The sequence below is a fragment of the Cucurbita maxima genome, unplaced genomic scaffold (assembly GCF_002738345.1).
Source record: "Cucurbita maxima cultivar Rimu unplaced genomic scaffold, Cmax_1.0 Cma_Scf00001, whole genome shotgun sequence".
NCBI classification, from domain to species: domain Eukaryota; kingdom Viridiplantae; phylum Streptophyta; class Magnoliopsida; order Cucurbitales; family Cucurbitaceae; genus Cucurbita; species Cucurbita maxima.
In genome coordinates, this window is record NW_019272017.1 from 5,242,523 (window position 1) to 5,258,050 (window position 15,528).

The 15,528-nt window shown below is 35.7% G+C and overlaps 3 protein-coding genes across 4 annotated transcripts in view; all 3 read right to left on the reverse strand.

Moving 5' to 3' along the window:
* Nucleotides 1-2,603: 2,603 nt before the first annotated feature.
* On the reverse strand, nt 2,604-3,556 carry LOC111483096 (probable NAD(P)H dehydrogenase subunit CRR3, chloroplastic). Its single transcript, XM_023129233.1, has 3 exons — nt 3,268-3,556; nt 3,026-3,168; nt 2,604-2,863 (listed from the first exon to the last, which is right to left on the reverse strand). Exons 1-3 carry the CDS (start codon nt 3,498-3,500, stop codon nt 2,739-2,741), a joined length of 501 nt encoding a protein of 166 aa, XP_022985001.1. The 5' UTR covers nt 3,501-3,556; the 3' UTR covers nt 2,604-2,738.
* A 449-nt stretch (nt 3,557-4,005) lies between these two features.
* On the reverse strand, nt 4,006-7,187 carry LOC111486649 (putative cysteine-rich receptor-like protein kinase 35). 2 transcript variants are annotated; one of them, XM_023133855.1, is made up of 6 exons: nt 6,868-7,187; nt 6,611-6,750; nt 5,500-5,710; nt 5,137-5,374; nt 4,892-5,045; nt 4,006-4,763 (listed from the first exon to the last, which is right to left on the reverse strand). In XM_023133855.1, exons 1-6 carry the CDS (start codon nt 6,929-6,931, stop codon nt 4,269-4,271), a joined length of 1,302 nt encoding a protein of 433 aa, XP_022989623.1. In that variant the 5' UTR covers nt 6,932-7,187; the 3' UTR covers nt 4,006-4,268. The 2 variants fall into 2 exon arrangements, with proteins under 2 accessions (XP_022989623.1, XP_022989631.1); XM_023133863.1 differs by having other exon boundaries at nt 5,137-5,371; nt 6,868-7,183.
* Nucleotides 7,188-10,153: 2,966 nt separating this feature from the next.
* The window catches only part of LOC111483946 (putative clathrin assembly protein At2g01600), a 10,483-nt gene continuing 5,108 nt past the window's right edge, over nt 10,154-15,528 (reverse strand). Inside the window, exons 8-15 of the mRNA XM_023130336.1 lie at nt 12,511-12,576; nt 12,364-12,429; nt 12,119-12,199; nt 11,941-12,021; nt 11,541-11,717; nt 11,373-11,451; nt 11,167-11,291; nt 10,154-10,858 (exon numbers count right to left, since the gene is read on the reverse strand). Of these exons, the coding sequence (XP_022986104.1) occupies nt 10,505-10,858; nt 11,167-11,291; nt 11,373-11,451; nt 11,541-11,717; nt 11,941-12,021; nt 12,119-12,199; nt 12,364-12,429; nt 12,511-12,576 (1,029 nt within the window). The 3' untranslated portion in view covers nt 10,154-10,504. The remainder of the gene's footprint in view (nt 10,859-11,166; nt 11,292-11,372; nt 11,452-11,540; nt 11,718-11,940; nt 12,022-12,118; nt 12,200-12,363; nt 12,430-12,510; nt 12,577-15,528) is intronic.

A 15,528-nucleotide genomic window follows, 5' to 3' on the forward strand; every position in this document is an offset into this window, starting at 1 on the left:
CTCCTCGAAGGCATGGTAAGAAAAGTGAAGTTTCGAGGATGAATGTTTTTAAGAGGGGGAGAATTTGTAAGTACCAAGTAAGATTAAGATACTCGGATTTTTTTTAGGTGCCCAAGAAAAATTCTAAGATTTTCTATAAAAGGTTTGAAAATGAAATAGTATTTACTTCGAGGAAAGAAGGAAAGGACTTAAGACCCTAAGAATCCACCAATAAGCTTAGTACAAGTAGGCACAAGAGAAGTCTCTAAGATACAACCTTGAAGGAACAAGGTTGTTTATGTCAAAACTTGTTGGGTACGAGGAAGGAAATATGTTCCAAGATATAAGGATAAACACAAGGATGACCAAGAAAGAATTGTTATCTTAACAAAGATGTTCAAGAATAACAAATACCAGAATAAGTACATGGCCTTAAGGCAAAAGGAAAGGCTACAAGGGAAAATTAGAAAAACATGTTTGAGATGGACAAACTCATGCAAGGACCCTCGAAGAACTTGGAAGGACATGAAATATGTTCCAAGATNTAAGGATAAACACAAGGATGACCAAGAAAGAATTGTTATCTTAACAAAGATGTTCAAGAATAACAAATACCAGAATAAGTACATGGCCTTAAGGCAAAAGGAAAGGCTAAACAAAGATGTTCAAGAATAACAAATACCAGAATAAGTACATGGCCTTAAGGCAAAAGGAAAGGCTACAAGGGAAAATTAGAAAAACATGTTTGAGATGGACAAACTCATGCAAGGACCCTCGAAGAACTTGGAAGGACATAAATTAGAAAAACATGTTTGAGATGGACAAACTCATGCAAGGACCCTCGAAGAACTTGGAAGGACATAACTAAGACCAAGAACTACTCCCGGGCATGGTAAGAAAAGTGAATTGTCGAGGCCGAAAGTTTGAAGAGAAAGGAGAATTTGTAAGAGAAGAAGTAAGATTAAGATACTTGGGTAAGTTTAAGGTGTCCAAGGAAGGATTCAGGTATTAAAAAAAAAAAAGAAATAGTATATACTCAGAGGAAAGAAGGACTTAAGACCCTAGGAATCCACCAATAAGTCTTGTACAAGAAGGAAGTATCTAAGATACAACCTCGTGGGAATAAGGTTGATTTTGTCAAACCTTGTTGGATACCATGAAGGAAATATTCTCCAAGATATAAGGAAATACACAAGGTTGACGGAGAAAAACTTGTAATCTCAACAAAGGATGTTAAGAAAACAATCAAGAAGAACAAATACCCGAATAAGTACAAGGCCTTAAGGTAGGACAAAAGACCACAAGGACAAATTAGAAAAACATGTTGGAGAAGGACATTATTTAGAACATTACTGTTGCTGGTTTGAATATGCAGCCAAATACATTGAAAAGATCTCTGCTAAACGAAAAGTGTTCGAAAGAATAGATATCAATGGACCCTCAAGGGGTGGCTGTTCCAAAGGCTCGGGATGTTTTTAATACCCCCTCGAAGTCTTGTACACGTGCAGTAGGTTTAGAGAATGGAAAGGATCCCCAAAATCAGTAGGCCTTGATTCATATCACTCCCCTATAGGAGATATTTTAGGTCTAATTGGAGTAACATAATTTTTGCGAATGGTCATATAGCTTCATGTCCGATTGACATCAAATTTGACAACCTCTCTCATCTTTTATATTTACGGACTTAAATGACTCAAGAATTACCTGGTCCTCTTCACTGGGTAATCATGACAACTCATTGCCCCTAATCTTGTTTATGTACCAGTTTGGTTTTCATTCATACTCTTCTTCGTGTGTTGGATGTGTATCTTTCTCTTCGGCCATATCATGACACTGGTTTGTCTCGATCGATCAAATGGGCGCCAAGCTCTTTTCTAGGGAATGGGCGGTGGAATCCGCCTCCCCAGCCACCACTGTTAGGCTGCTGCTAGGCTCTTGACAAGAAGACCAAAAACACACGAAAGGCTTGGGTGGAGCCACCATAGAGGGAAAGGGAGTGTTTTAAATATGGATTAAATAATAAAATAAATTTGTGGTTCAGTTGAAGCCTAAAGAGCAGGATTTAGAATGAGCTCAGTCTCATTTTTTGCACAGTGTAGTATCATGATCTAGATATAAATTTACAAATACCGTACAAGAGAGCAGCACATATACCAACTTTTGACTTATAGGCTAGGGCATAATATCGGCACACGTGTCGTGTAATAGTGTCTTCAAAAAAATTATTTTCTAAGGAAGACGTCCAAGACACTCATCTCACAATGTTCGTCACACCATGACTTAACTCAACTTCAGAACTGCATACTGAAACCCATGTCGAAATATATTTTACATCAATTCACTTTGTGTGGAGGTAACTGGAAAAGTAGTTCATAGTATCAAATAGATCGTCCATTTTGTAACAGCTCCACGTTCACCTGGTTGCTCTCTACCTTTTCTGTTAGAATACTTGGTTGGAAGTAGAAAAATGATAAGCCCTTTATTATTAATTATTAGGTCAACTCAACTCATGGTAGTTTACCCGAGGCCTTTGGGGTGTCAATTTTCGGGTTTTTGCACAATGGTATTTTCCAATCTCCGTTAGTCAATAAACGGCCGTCATCAATTGAACTGTGTTTACTAAGTTCATGTGAATCGAATTTTGTATCTAAAAGCATTAAACTTTCAATTTTATGTCCAATAAATTTGAGAATTTAAAAATATCGAACATGACTCACAAATCCTATTACACGGACTTATTAGAAACTTAACAAAGCTTGTTACGTAAGAAGTTGATCAAGAAATGGAGTGTTGAATGGTAACTTAATGACCCCAGAAGCCACAAGGAGTGAGAATGCCCAAATTGGAAGAACCCATTGAAACGTAAACAGCAGAAACGATTTTCCTGCAAATTAAAATCCAACTCAAACGAATATGACAAAATATATGTCTTCTTTGATGGGGTAATCCAGCAACATCATTAATGAACTCCTTCATTCTCTAGATTCTAGAGGGAGTGGAGTGTTCATTACTCAAAAAGACAATCAAATTTCGAGAGAATGGTTACCTGAAGCTTGAAATTTGGTTTCAGTCTGATCAGTTACCCATTCCCCTGTCTCGCGAAGCTTCTTCATGAGTGCCCCTTCATATTTTCCCGTAAAACTCATCAAAAACATGTCAAATGCCGCCTTCCTATCTTCTTCCAAATCCCTGAGCATCAAAACTTCAGATTACATCTCATATTTCACTACAATAAATTCCAGATTCCAACCCACAGTAAGCGAGCATAAAGAGAACTCTCGGACTTGCCTGGGATCCGCGTCTCTGAACCTTCCGGCACCAATAGCACGTTCGATTTCAATAACGGAGGGCCGACGAGGTTTTGGAAGCCGCCGCTGCCGCCGGCGTAACTGTGGATTGTTGACCGGAATAGTTTCGGCGGCGCCATTGGTTTTGGGAGGAGGCGAGTGAGAGTCGTCGCTGGGATTGAGTGAAGCGAGAGCCACATTTTTGGTCACAGAAATGCAGAAGAAGCAAGCCATTCCTGTTTCACTCGTTTTACAAACACTTCAACCCCTTCTTATCCATTCAAAACATAACAAACCATACTTCCATTAATATAATTGAAATTTTTATTAAATTTTAAAGCAAGGACTAAATTATTATTAAAATATTATTATTGTTTTTATTACAAGCTAGTTGTGCAAACGCTTTTGAAGGAAGTTTCAACATCCATATAAGGAATACTTCGTTCTTCTCTCTTTCATTCGTTCGTTCCCCTCTCTACCACATCCATATAAAAAATATTTCATTCCCTTCTCTAAACGTGGGATCTCACAATTCAAGCCTATTGCTAGCAAATAATGTTAATTTTTTCCTTCTTGGCTTTCGCTCAAGGTTTTAAAATACGCTTAGTAGGAGAGGTTTCCACACCCAAGTTTCATTTCTTTCTCTAACCGATATGGGATCTCAGATCTTCGCTACCATATTTTATACCTAAACAATTAAAAAATAAGCGAGAGATCTTTTGATTACATCTCAGTGGAATGAAAAAGAATGATCAAAGTTGCATCAAACCATTGTTTGATAACTAAAACTGTTTTTGTTGAAAATACAGAGTGCAGATATTTGTACATTGGGGATTGGGCCTACAACTGCAAACTTACTGTACACAAAAAATCTGATGAGGAAGGGGGAATGGGGAAGGAATGGCGATCCAAGCAAAAACTTTCCACAGCCACATTTACATTCTAATATAACTAAGGGTACAAAACTTATGAACAAAAAGAATGAACCTATTAGAAAAGACCCTAACCTTCCATGGGACGTTTCCCACGAGTATCGTATCCTTGACTAACTGAAGAAGAACCAGAAGCAATTTCGTTTTCGGTTGCAGTAATAGTTTTCCTACGAGTAACATATCCTTGACTAACTGAAGAAGAACCAGAAGCAATCTCATTTGCAGTTGCAGTTGCCGCTGCAGTAATAGTTCCAGTAGTATTGGTCGTCGAAGCATAGGAATCGGATGCACCAGAAGTTCCAGCATTGGAGGACGATACGCTTGTCCTACGTGTTCTTCTATATCGAGAACCAGGCATTCCCGGTCTTGTTGGTTCCTCCAAAGTACCAGGTCTCCTCGACAGGGTCAAAACTACATGTGGCATGGTCGGCCGTAGGTGCGGATCGCCTTGTGTGCAAAGCAATCCTATCTGAATGCACATTGTAACTTGGTCAGGGTCAGCTGATGATGCTAAAGTTGGGTCCATGATCTCCATGCTCCTGCCTTTCTTGTAAAGCTTGTAAGCCTGCAGCAAAATTCATATCTCAGTAAGACCTTATAGAGAACAGATCACAAATTTCTAAATGACTAACAACTATAGTGATGATCTTTTAATATGATCAATCTACATAGCCAATACAATTAAAACCTTACCCAATCAAGTAAATTTTCGGCGTCCGGAAATAAACCAGACGATAACGAGTTTCGCTGGCCACTGATAAGCTCCAACACTAAAACACCAAAGCTAAATACATCTGCCTTCGCAGATAGATGCCCGTGCATTACATATTCGGGAGCCATATACCCACTATTCATATATGAAAAAGGAAAATTAGCGAAGCGCTCCAAATAGGATTCAGAAATTTGATGGAGTGTTGCAGCAAAGCAAAGAAACTTACTTTGTACCAGAAACACGAGTATTGACATGAGTTTGATCTTCCGGGAAGAGACGAGCCATACCAAAATCCGCAATCTTAGGGACCCATTTATCATCCAACAAAACGTTACCAGCCTTAATGTCACGATGGATAATGACATTATGTGAGTCTACATGAAGATATTGCAACCCTCGTGCTACGCCACAGATTATGCCATACCTCATCTTCCAATCAAGTTCTCCTCGTCTGCTGGCTTCTGCCATAACAACAACAACAAACAACAATTATTATCACCGACAGTTCTTCGAAGATCAGGCATCATATCAACAACAAAAATAATAATATAGAGTTGAAAGAAGAACTAAATTTCCCAGCATCACTTACTAAAGAGAAGCTTGTCGAGGCTCTCATTCGTGACGTATTCGTAAACCAGTAATTTTTCTGAACCATGCACACAGTATCCCAACAAATTGACAACATTTCTGTGCTGCACACGAGCCAACAATTTGGCCTCAGTCATAAACTCCTTTTTTCCTTGTTTTGAATATTGCGACAACTTCTTAACTGCAATCACTCTTCCATCCTTCAACTTCCCCTACAAAAAAAAAAGGTAAAAGAAACTTGGATGTTACTTGAAAAGGATGTTGAATCATGCTCTCCATTTTTTTAAACAAGAACAAGCTTGGACGGTGAATCTTTAAAGATGTTATCAATTAAATTATCCTTAGAACAGAACTTACCTCGAAAATAAATTCTAGACATACTTAAAGATTCAGGAGTTCAAGAATTCAAAAGTTCCTTCAAGAAATGTAGAAACCATAGTATGAAATTTATTAAAAAAAAAAAAACATAAATTTAAAAAACAGAACTAAATGATCAAACAGGGCATAATTCATTTTTGTACATAGCTGTGGAAAATAATTTAACAGAACTGTTCTATCTTAAGTAGCCTAACTTCTCCCCTAAATATATGCTAACTCACTAAATATCATTTCAACTTCGTCTTCAACTAATTTAATATTGACCAATAAAGGGTATGATTGAAAAATGTAGAAATATGAGAGGCTTGATTGCATAATTTGTTTGAAAAATAAGAATTAAAATTAAGAAAAAAAACACCAAACACATGTATTTAGCTTGATTCTTGATAGTAAACATGTTCTCCCGAATTCCAGGATTCATTGCAAGTGAGGAGGCAAATAGGGAGAAACCCAAGGAAAGTGATAGTCGCTGTATTTCTAATTGACCGCAAATTGAGGTCAAAAGTTCAGCACAAAACAACGAAGAAAAATGCTGCTAAAACAGATGTGATATAGAAAACAAAATGGCAGAAAGGGCAACAAGATTACTTAAAAACTTCCATGTGAGTCCAAATCCTTGTTAACTACGAAAAATTCGATGAAATAAAATAAGAGCAAAAAGGAAGAGTTTCGATGGTTCGATTCACGGTCAGAGTATAAATTTTGCAGTCAATGGAGTAAGGTTTGGATCTGACCTTGAAAACTGGACCAAATCCGCCTTGGCCAAGCTTGTTCGTGGGGTGGAAATTGTTGGTAGCTTCAACTAAGGTTTCGAACCGAAAAAACTTCTTTTCATTAGCTGCAATCTGCTCCAAATCGTCTTCGCCCTGACTATCTAATCAACCCAAACCATCAATCGCTAATAAAAATCAAGATCAGAAGATACAGAAAATGATTTGCCCTAGTTAAAAAGGGACCAGAAGAAGAAACCAAGTGGATTTTTGGCAGGTACCTCTTGATGAACCGAATCTGAATGGTCTCATGAGGTTGTGTAACATACTCTTGGACTTCGTCATGCTCGTCTAGTCCATGAAGTTGGAAACAGCAAAAATCAACAGAAGAAAAGCAAATACAGGATCAAAAAATGGCTGCTGCTGCTGCTGTTGCTGCTGTTGTTGGTGGTGCGGATGGGATTGGGGAATCGAGACAGAGAAATGGGGAATCGAAATTTGATCTTTGATTTGAGAAATATAAAACAAAGATCGAAGGCAAAAACACGTACACGAATTGACCCAATCGACGACCATAGAAAACTCAAACCCACTGCCACCTTGCACGAACAAACAAACTCCAACCTTCCTTCTACGTATTTTCGGCAAATAGATAAGACATAAATTAGAATTTTTTTTATTAAACTCAAAATTTTAAGATCCAAAATTTCATCCGAACTCGAAAGAAGATCTTTTAGGTGTTGGATCCACCAAGTGCAATATGAATTAGAAGGATCTTTCGAGAAATACTTAATCTAGGGTTAGTGATACTTTGGTTACGTAATAGTAAAAGCTCACTGCGCGAGTAGATATTGTTCGTTTTGGTCCGTAACGTGTTGTTGTCAGTCTCGTGGTTTTAAAGCACATATGTAGGTTAGGGAGAGATTTTCAGATCTCCAACTAAGGTAAGATCTCACATGTTATAGATGAACATTTTTTTATAGACGACCCTTTTGAATTTTTTATAGAAGCTGTTGGATGATGAAAGTCCCACATCGGCTAATTTAGGGAATGATCATGAAGTGAGGAATACTAACTCCATTGATATGGTATGAGGCCTTTTGGGGAAGCCCAAAGCAAAGCCATGAGAGCTTACACTTAAAGTGGACAATGTTTTTTCGGTGGTCGATAGGTCAAAAACGCTTTATTTAATAATTTATAAAAAAAAACGATTTAAACGGATTAGGTAGGGTTTGGTTTAGTTAGAATAAATTTATTTTTCAAAATAAAAAAAAATTGGTTGAAATTAGAAGGGTTGATTAAGCATTTAATTAGAAATTAAAATGTGAACATTAGCAACTTGTTCATATGAAAATGAAAGGACTGATTTAGACAATATTAAAGGGAAAAATGGGTCACTTGACCGGGTAAAACGAGGGGCATAAATGGAATAAATCAAACGCCGTGTGGTAAGGGGAAATTTTTAATACTTTTTAAATTTTCCTTTTGAATTCAAGTGGTAAAAATTAAAGAAAAATAAATGCTTTTATATTATCATTTTTTTAAAAAAAAAGTTTATGGATATATTAAAAATTTATAATTTTACAGAACAAAAGAATGATCAAACAACATTTAGAAGCAGAATTTATGAAATACATTTATAAAAAATAAAAAAATAATAAAAACCTTTTATTTTTTATAATTTTTGTGGCTGAGATTATTTTTTAGGCACTTTCCTGGTGATTATATTCTCTGAAAATTAATTTAATAAAATTAATTGTTAAATATTGAATAATAAGCTGGATAATTGAAAATTCCTGGAAATTTCTGTTTGCGCCGTCAAAATTAAATTCATTTATTTTAACTTTTTTCCTTTTTCTGAGAGGAAAAAAAAAAGGGACTTATCTAATTAAAGTCAGCGCTCAGTTCCGGACATTTTTTTAAATGTTGACTTTTGGATATTGACGAGATGAAGCTACGCGCAAAGTAATTAGTGTCTGAAAATGTGTTTTTTTTTTCAATGGAAATAAAGTAGTTTGAAAACTTGTAAATTACAATATATATATATATATATTTAAGAAATATTACTACCCTTCAAAAGTATTTTTTTTAAATGTAATTAATATGGAAATTATGATAGTTTTTGGAGTTAAAATTTGAATTTAAAATGGAAATTATGGTAATTTTTAATTATAAATCAGAAATTATTTGTCTAAATCAATATTGGGAAGGAGGGTAGAAATGACCTTTAAAATCCTAGATACAACTTAATTAAAATAAAAAATAAAAGATTTATAGGAAAAAATATATATCATGTGATTTCTCGACCAATTAGTCAAATTTTCCATTTGATCAATGTCATTAAAAAAAATATTTATAATTTTTTCAAAATATTTTCATCATTAATTTTTGTGAAGTTAGAAATATTTAAATATTTTATTTTGTAATGAAGAAAAATATACCTAAATCAAATCAAATCTTTAAAAATACTATTAAAATATATAATATTAATAATTAAAAAAAAGTTTATCCTCTAATGAAATATAAAATTAAAATCATTTGAAATTTGGTCAATTAGAAAAGTCATTTATATTCTATTCATAACTGGAAGTTAGATTCTTTAATTTTTGGTCAATTAAAGTCTTTTTTTTTTATATGCAATATAACTCCTATTTTTTACCAAGTTTTATGAAACAAGCTTAAATACTGACTTGTTATGGTAATTGTGAACTGTGAATTTGTTTAGAGTGAAATGGATCAGTATGATATCGAAATAGTTATTGGACATGAGGTCGATCTCTACTTTATAGTAATTGCATAGGAACTACTAGAGAGTAGTCAACCGATCTCTAACAGTAAGCTGTCAAGAGAACATGAGCCAATAGGATCAGAGTTTGATGGTACGAAAGTTGCACCTCACCGTTCTATGATATGGATCATTAATAGGAAAATAATAAAAGACATAACTAGATTTCCTGAACCCTATAAATAGTATTGATGGTATAGTTGAATTTAAATTAATTAAAAATAGACACGGAAATATCTAGCACACAACATCAATAAATTTCAAATGAATAAAAGAACAATTTATTCTCATTTAGTTCAAGAGCATTCCAATTCCCAGTAAATAGATTTAAAAAAAAAAAAAAAAAACATGACAATAACTTATAGTCATGTCCCATTCACATTCATTCACACTACGCAAAAAAGATCCATCTGTGACTAAGTGTTCCATGTGAAACAAACTTTCCTAAAATTCACAGTTTTCAATTAAAACAAAAAATACATCTAAATTCTAAATTTGGAATAGTTCACACATGATAAGACAAAATGTTCATCAGAGAACTCAAGTGGCCATAAATGATGTATATTAGTGGCTAACTCAATACGGCAAGTAATTGATGTTAGCCCTTTCTTTTAGGCTGTGATGGCCCAAATAAATGTGGCAAAATGTGTACAAAAAGTGAGAGAAGAATATTTTCCATTCTTAATGCGAAGATGAAATCGTGGACTTCTTGCTTTGGACCTTGCCTGCATAGCATGTTGAGGCATGAAATATCAGTGAAATATACAGAGGCAAATGCAGAATGGAAGGATCGGAAATGTGATGAATTGATGAATTACATACGTATGCATACAAATTATAGCCAAATTCTATGAGAAATGCACTCGCAATCAGCTGAATAGGACAGCATAGTTCCAAGTATTCCGAAACTAACTTGAAATGGTCATTACTTTCATTCACTAATTATTACACCTTTCACTATTCACTCTCTCGCTGGAAGTTTCAACCAAACAAATGAATGTCGCCCGCCCCAAACCAACCAACCATTCTTTGCAGCTCGTTCAAGAAAAACCGACCCTTTACATCCCGCCGAATATGATGAAACCAAATCTGTTGACTAAATTACATGTTGGAGATAGCACTGCGAGCGCTCTCTACAGCAGGCCTGTGCTTCCGAATGGATTGCTTGTGGGTACGGTATGGTGGTTAGGAGCAGGGAATGCACTGAAACCTGCATCACCAAAAGGATTTGTTGGGTCCATTGTAAATGGTTGTTGTTGCTGCTGTGGGAAGGTGGATTGGTAAGGACCAAAAGGATTGGCCGCCTGCTGCTGAGCTAGTGGCGCCATTTGAACCGATGGAGGTGGAGCGACGGCATTTGAATATGCAAACGGATCTTGCACTTCAAATGGGTTTGGTGCAGGCTTACCGTACACTGGCTGTAGAGAAGCTCTATATGCACCTTCATCATATAAACTATCGAGAGTGAGCGTGTCCAACCCACCAGCCTGGTTCATCATAGAATGAGAACAAAATTATCAATTTATTGAAGAATAGGTCACCACCGTATATCTACACAATAATTACAATCCTAATGCTTGCTTTATACTAAAAAGAAAAAAATAATAATAAACAAAAAAACTTGTTCTCCGAGATTCTAGTGGACATGGGCAGAAAAGATGGATAAAATACTTGGATTTCCATTCCCTAATAATCCACTTTAGCTTCAAAGAATCTAATTCATAAACGTTCCACCAGCTAAATGCAAAACTGGGAAACGATATGGTTCAAAATTCACAATCACATTAAAGCATACCAGTTGTCTCTCATTAGCTGATGAAAGGTTACCACTTGGAGTGGTGACCAAGGCTAGCTCCCAACCAGTAGGATCGAAATCCTTTGCCTGCACACCATTGGAATGAAAAGTGGACGCTGCTGCATCTGATATAAGGTTGATATCATTAACACTAGTTAGGAAAATTTCTCAAGCAACCCAATTAGAAAGAAAGACTTGGAATTTACCACCAGAAGGAACTATAGCTAAAGCCAAAGCGTTTCTCTCCTCAATGGCGGATACTTCTGTGGTAGCAAGACTCAATCCCTGAAAAGTTGACCAAGCAAAGTGGAAAGGATGGTGATGAGAGGCATTATCATTTATTACAAAAGAAAAAAAAAGGTAAAGATATATACCAATAAATCTCCAGTCTCTGAATGGGTTTCAGGAGCAGTAGCTGGTGCTGGAGGTGGTGGTGGAGCCGTCTCAACAGGAGTAATAGAAAGATCATCTGAAGGAGAAGCCTCTGTTTCATCTGTTGGTAAGTTCGGATCTTCTGAAGGAGAGTCTTCCGGCTTGTAAGTAAGTTGCAGCTGTCCAGGATTAGAAAATAAAAATTTAAACATTGTCAAACAGAAAAATTAGATACACACATATAAGCTCCAGGGCACAAACATGCAAGAAAAAAAGCAAAGAAAGCCACGTTGCCTTCATAAGTAGATTCCAAACATGAGAATAAATCCAAATAGCAATTCTTTCAAATGCCTGAAGTACAACCAAATTTTTGGTATGAAAAGTTATCAAGAATATACTAACCAGTGGTTCATTCGGTACTGTAACAACTCGTGGTGCCTCCCTAATATACTCTTCCATCGTATTAAGAAATGACTGTGGGGGCTGGAAGTGGATAACAAGGCATGAAGTATGAAAGTATAAGTTTATACTGTAGCTTTAGGTCGATAAGAAACATAAGTCGCTATAATACCATTACTACCTCTCTTAAAACAGGAAACTGGAAATTCCGAGCAAGTTCTAACCCTTTGCAAATATCATAGAAATCTGATAGGCTTCCTGCCTGCACGAGGAAAGGGCAAGAATAAGCCTGAACTGTCTAATAGTGTACCTCAGATAATATAAAAACGGTTGACGGGGGACACAACCAAAAAAGTTGATAGACAACCAGTAATCATTCTAAGAGATAACTATCACTGTTAGAAACAAAAATGAGCTCAAAAGTACCTGTTGGCCAGCTCTTTTATAGATATCAAGGGCTTTGATAGCCTCGTGTCTTGGCATCTCAAAAAACTGCAGGGAGTTAAATAAATTTATTGTCACCAAAGCACTGTATGTATGTCTCTAAAAGTCTTGCTTAAGTAAGATACTTACCTTGTCAACAAGATTTATTATTCCATCATTAATAGCACAATAGATTTTAAAGCTCTCTTTCAATACCTGAAAATAACATGTCACGGCATTCATAAAAAAATGTGCATAAGACTTTATAAGTGAGAAGTAGCCTTTGAGAACATAAAAAAGATAAGAACAGAAGCTACACTTGATCTAAGCCAAAAGACCAAGAGAACAGAAAAAAGAAAACTTTAGAACTCTTTCCCACAGAACGCAGGAAACATAGGTAGAAGAACAAAAAAATGGCCTTTACCCATCATAGTGCATTATCCTGGCCCATACATATGAAAACACAGAGAAAGGGGCTAACCAGTGAAATAACAAAAGCAAATACATCAATTTCTTTTTAATTTCACCATGCGAATATACCCCCTCCAACAAAGTAATGAATGTGTTCAACAGCAAACTGCACGTGTTGCTAATCCAAGCCTCAAATAGGCTTGTACTTCTTTATTTATTCAATGGAAAAAATGTTTCTGTCAACAAAGACATGACCGAGAGTTGTGATGGTGCTGGTTACTTTTTAGTCAACAAATATTTCACCTCACATCAACGAATGATATTCATGAGTTTGAAAGAATTGAAAAAATAATACCTAGTGACTTCATCCTGCTTAATGAGCAGTGGGTACCTTCTATTTTATTTGAGATAAGTTTCCTTAGAAAGTGACAGCACTCGAGACTATATTTCCTTTCTAAAACAAGAGCCTCTTTTCATTAATTTAGTGAAAAGATAAGAAGTGCTAGTAGACTTCAGCTAGGAGTTACTTGTAAAAAGGCACTCCAATTAGATCTATTTACACAGGAAGAGAAGTTACAATATGAACAAAGAAATTTAGTTAAGGACTCCCACGAGCTCCTTCCTTTGCTTTTGAAGACAATTGTTCCTTTCTAGCCATAAATCCTAAGCCATTGCTTTTACGGCATTCAACCAGAGTTTTTCCTCTCTTCTTAAAACCATCATGGCCTTAGGAGTAGCTTCCATAACCTTTTGCTCCCGTCTACTAAATAAAATTGAAAATAAAAATAATTGTTTTCAATTAGAAGTTCATAATTTTTTTTTTTAAACATGGACATATATTTCCTCTCCTTTCAAAAAATACGTGTACACTAACACATTTAATACTTTGAAAAGATAAAACCTTTTTTTCAATTGGAAACAAAACAATTTCCTTGATAAAAAGAAATTACAAAGGGGAGACGAATCCAAAAGATTACAAAAAAAAAAAAAAAAAAAAAAAAAAAAAAAAAAAAAANCAACTGGCTTATAAGATAAGTTAACCGTGTAATTAAACAAAAAAAAAAAAAAAAAATCACAACACACTCCCAAACCAACACAGCATCACACACCAGTCCCCCATCCCCCGACCCTTATAACAGTTCTCTCTCTTCCACTCTTACCTACATGTATAAAACTGACTTGGGGTCAATCAACCTTCTCAACAGCCTCATTTCCGATCAGGATTGAACCTACTATCTATCTTCCTTTGAAAAAAGTTATTAGGTTACAAGATATTGTAGACCAGACACATGTTTCAACCTTTTTACCGACACTATGAATACCACACCTAGACACCAGTAAAAAGATTAATTGACCAATGATCTCTTTCTCGTGGCATTTTCTTCTGATTTAATCAAATAAACTACAACTTTATTCAGTAATTAACGTGTCCCTACAATCTGGGAACATTTCCACTAATTATGGTTCAAGACAATCCCCTCATAACTTGTCTGATCTGGAGCCTCATGTTACCTATGATCTTCATTGCCCTTAACACATCTTCCTCAAAACAACCTTCCTAGTCTACTTCAAATCTTTAGACATGGGCCACCAATGACCTCCTTTCAAAGAAAAGGGTGGCCATCTGATATGAACCAAGAGACATCAATCATACAATATGCTTCAATGAAGATGTGAAGAAAATATTGTTGAAATTATCAAAAGATATTTCAATTCATGCCACATTGAAGAAGAATGAAGTTTCATGTTTTGAATTTTGGGTGGACTACAATTTAGAGTAATTTAGAGCTATTGTATTTCATTAATGTATTTTAAGACTTTTAATTTACTTTAGGTTACAATTACATAATGGTTAATTAAGGCCATTAAGTATGAATGTTAAACTCTTGGAATGCATTTAGTAGCTTCATTTTGAGGCTATATAAAGCCATGTATGTTGTATTTGTAAGTAGACTTGAAAAATATAGTAAAAGAAGCATTTGTGCTCTTTTTTAGCCAATGGCTAAGTTTCTTTGCAATTCTATGTAGTTTAGGTTGCATGTAGAATCATTCAAGCTCGACATGATCAATCTTGCTTGTGGAGTGATTCGAATCTCAAGCAAGTGTTCTTGCCTTGAGATATTTGATCAACAAGAATTATTCAAGCTAGACATGATCGATCTTGCTTGTGGAGTGATTCGAATCTCAAACAATGTTCTTGCCTTGAGATATTCGATCAACAAGGTAATCCGAATCTTACTCCCCTTGTAGTGGTTCCTTATCTTATCACCATCCTTTTCCGAACATTAAATTTTAGAACTTTTTACTAAATCAAGGTCTCAGTGGGGCTCTATCTTGTCAAAACTGCCTCCCTCATCAAAAGCCAAAACTCAAACTGCTTGCCCAGATTATTCAATAATAACAAAACCTTCATAAATTCAAGAGTCTAATTTTGATCCATATTCACATTTTGATCTGAGAATTTAGCACATAATCATGTTAAACACTACAACTTCAACAAAGAGCACCTAATATAAATTTAATCTTTTTCTGGATGTTACCACATGAAGGGCCCTCAAGTAAATAGTGAGACATCCAGAAGGCATGTCTCTTTCTTATAGCCCTTGAATTTCCATACATTACGGTCTTGCATTACTTCTTAACATAAAGTGGACTGGTAAAGGAAAGAACCCTTAGTTTAGCATATGGGGTAAACCATTTTCGACACCCCCCCCCCCCCCCCCCCCCCCCCCCCCCCCCCCCCCCCCCCCCCCCCCC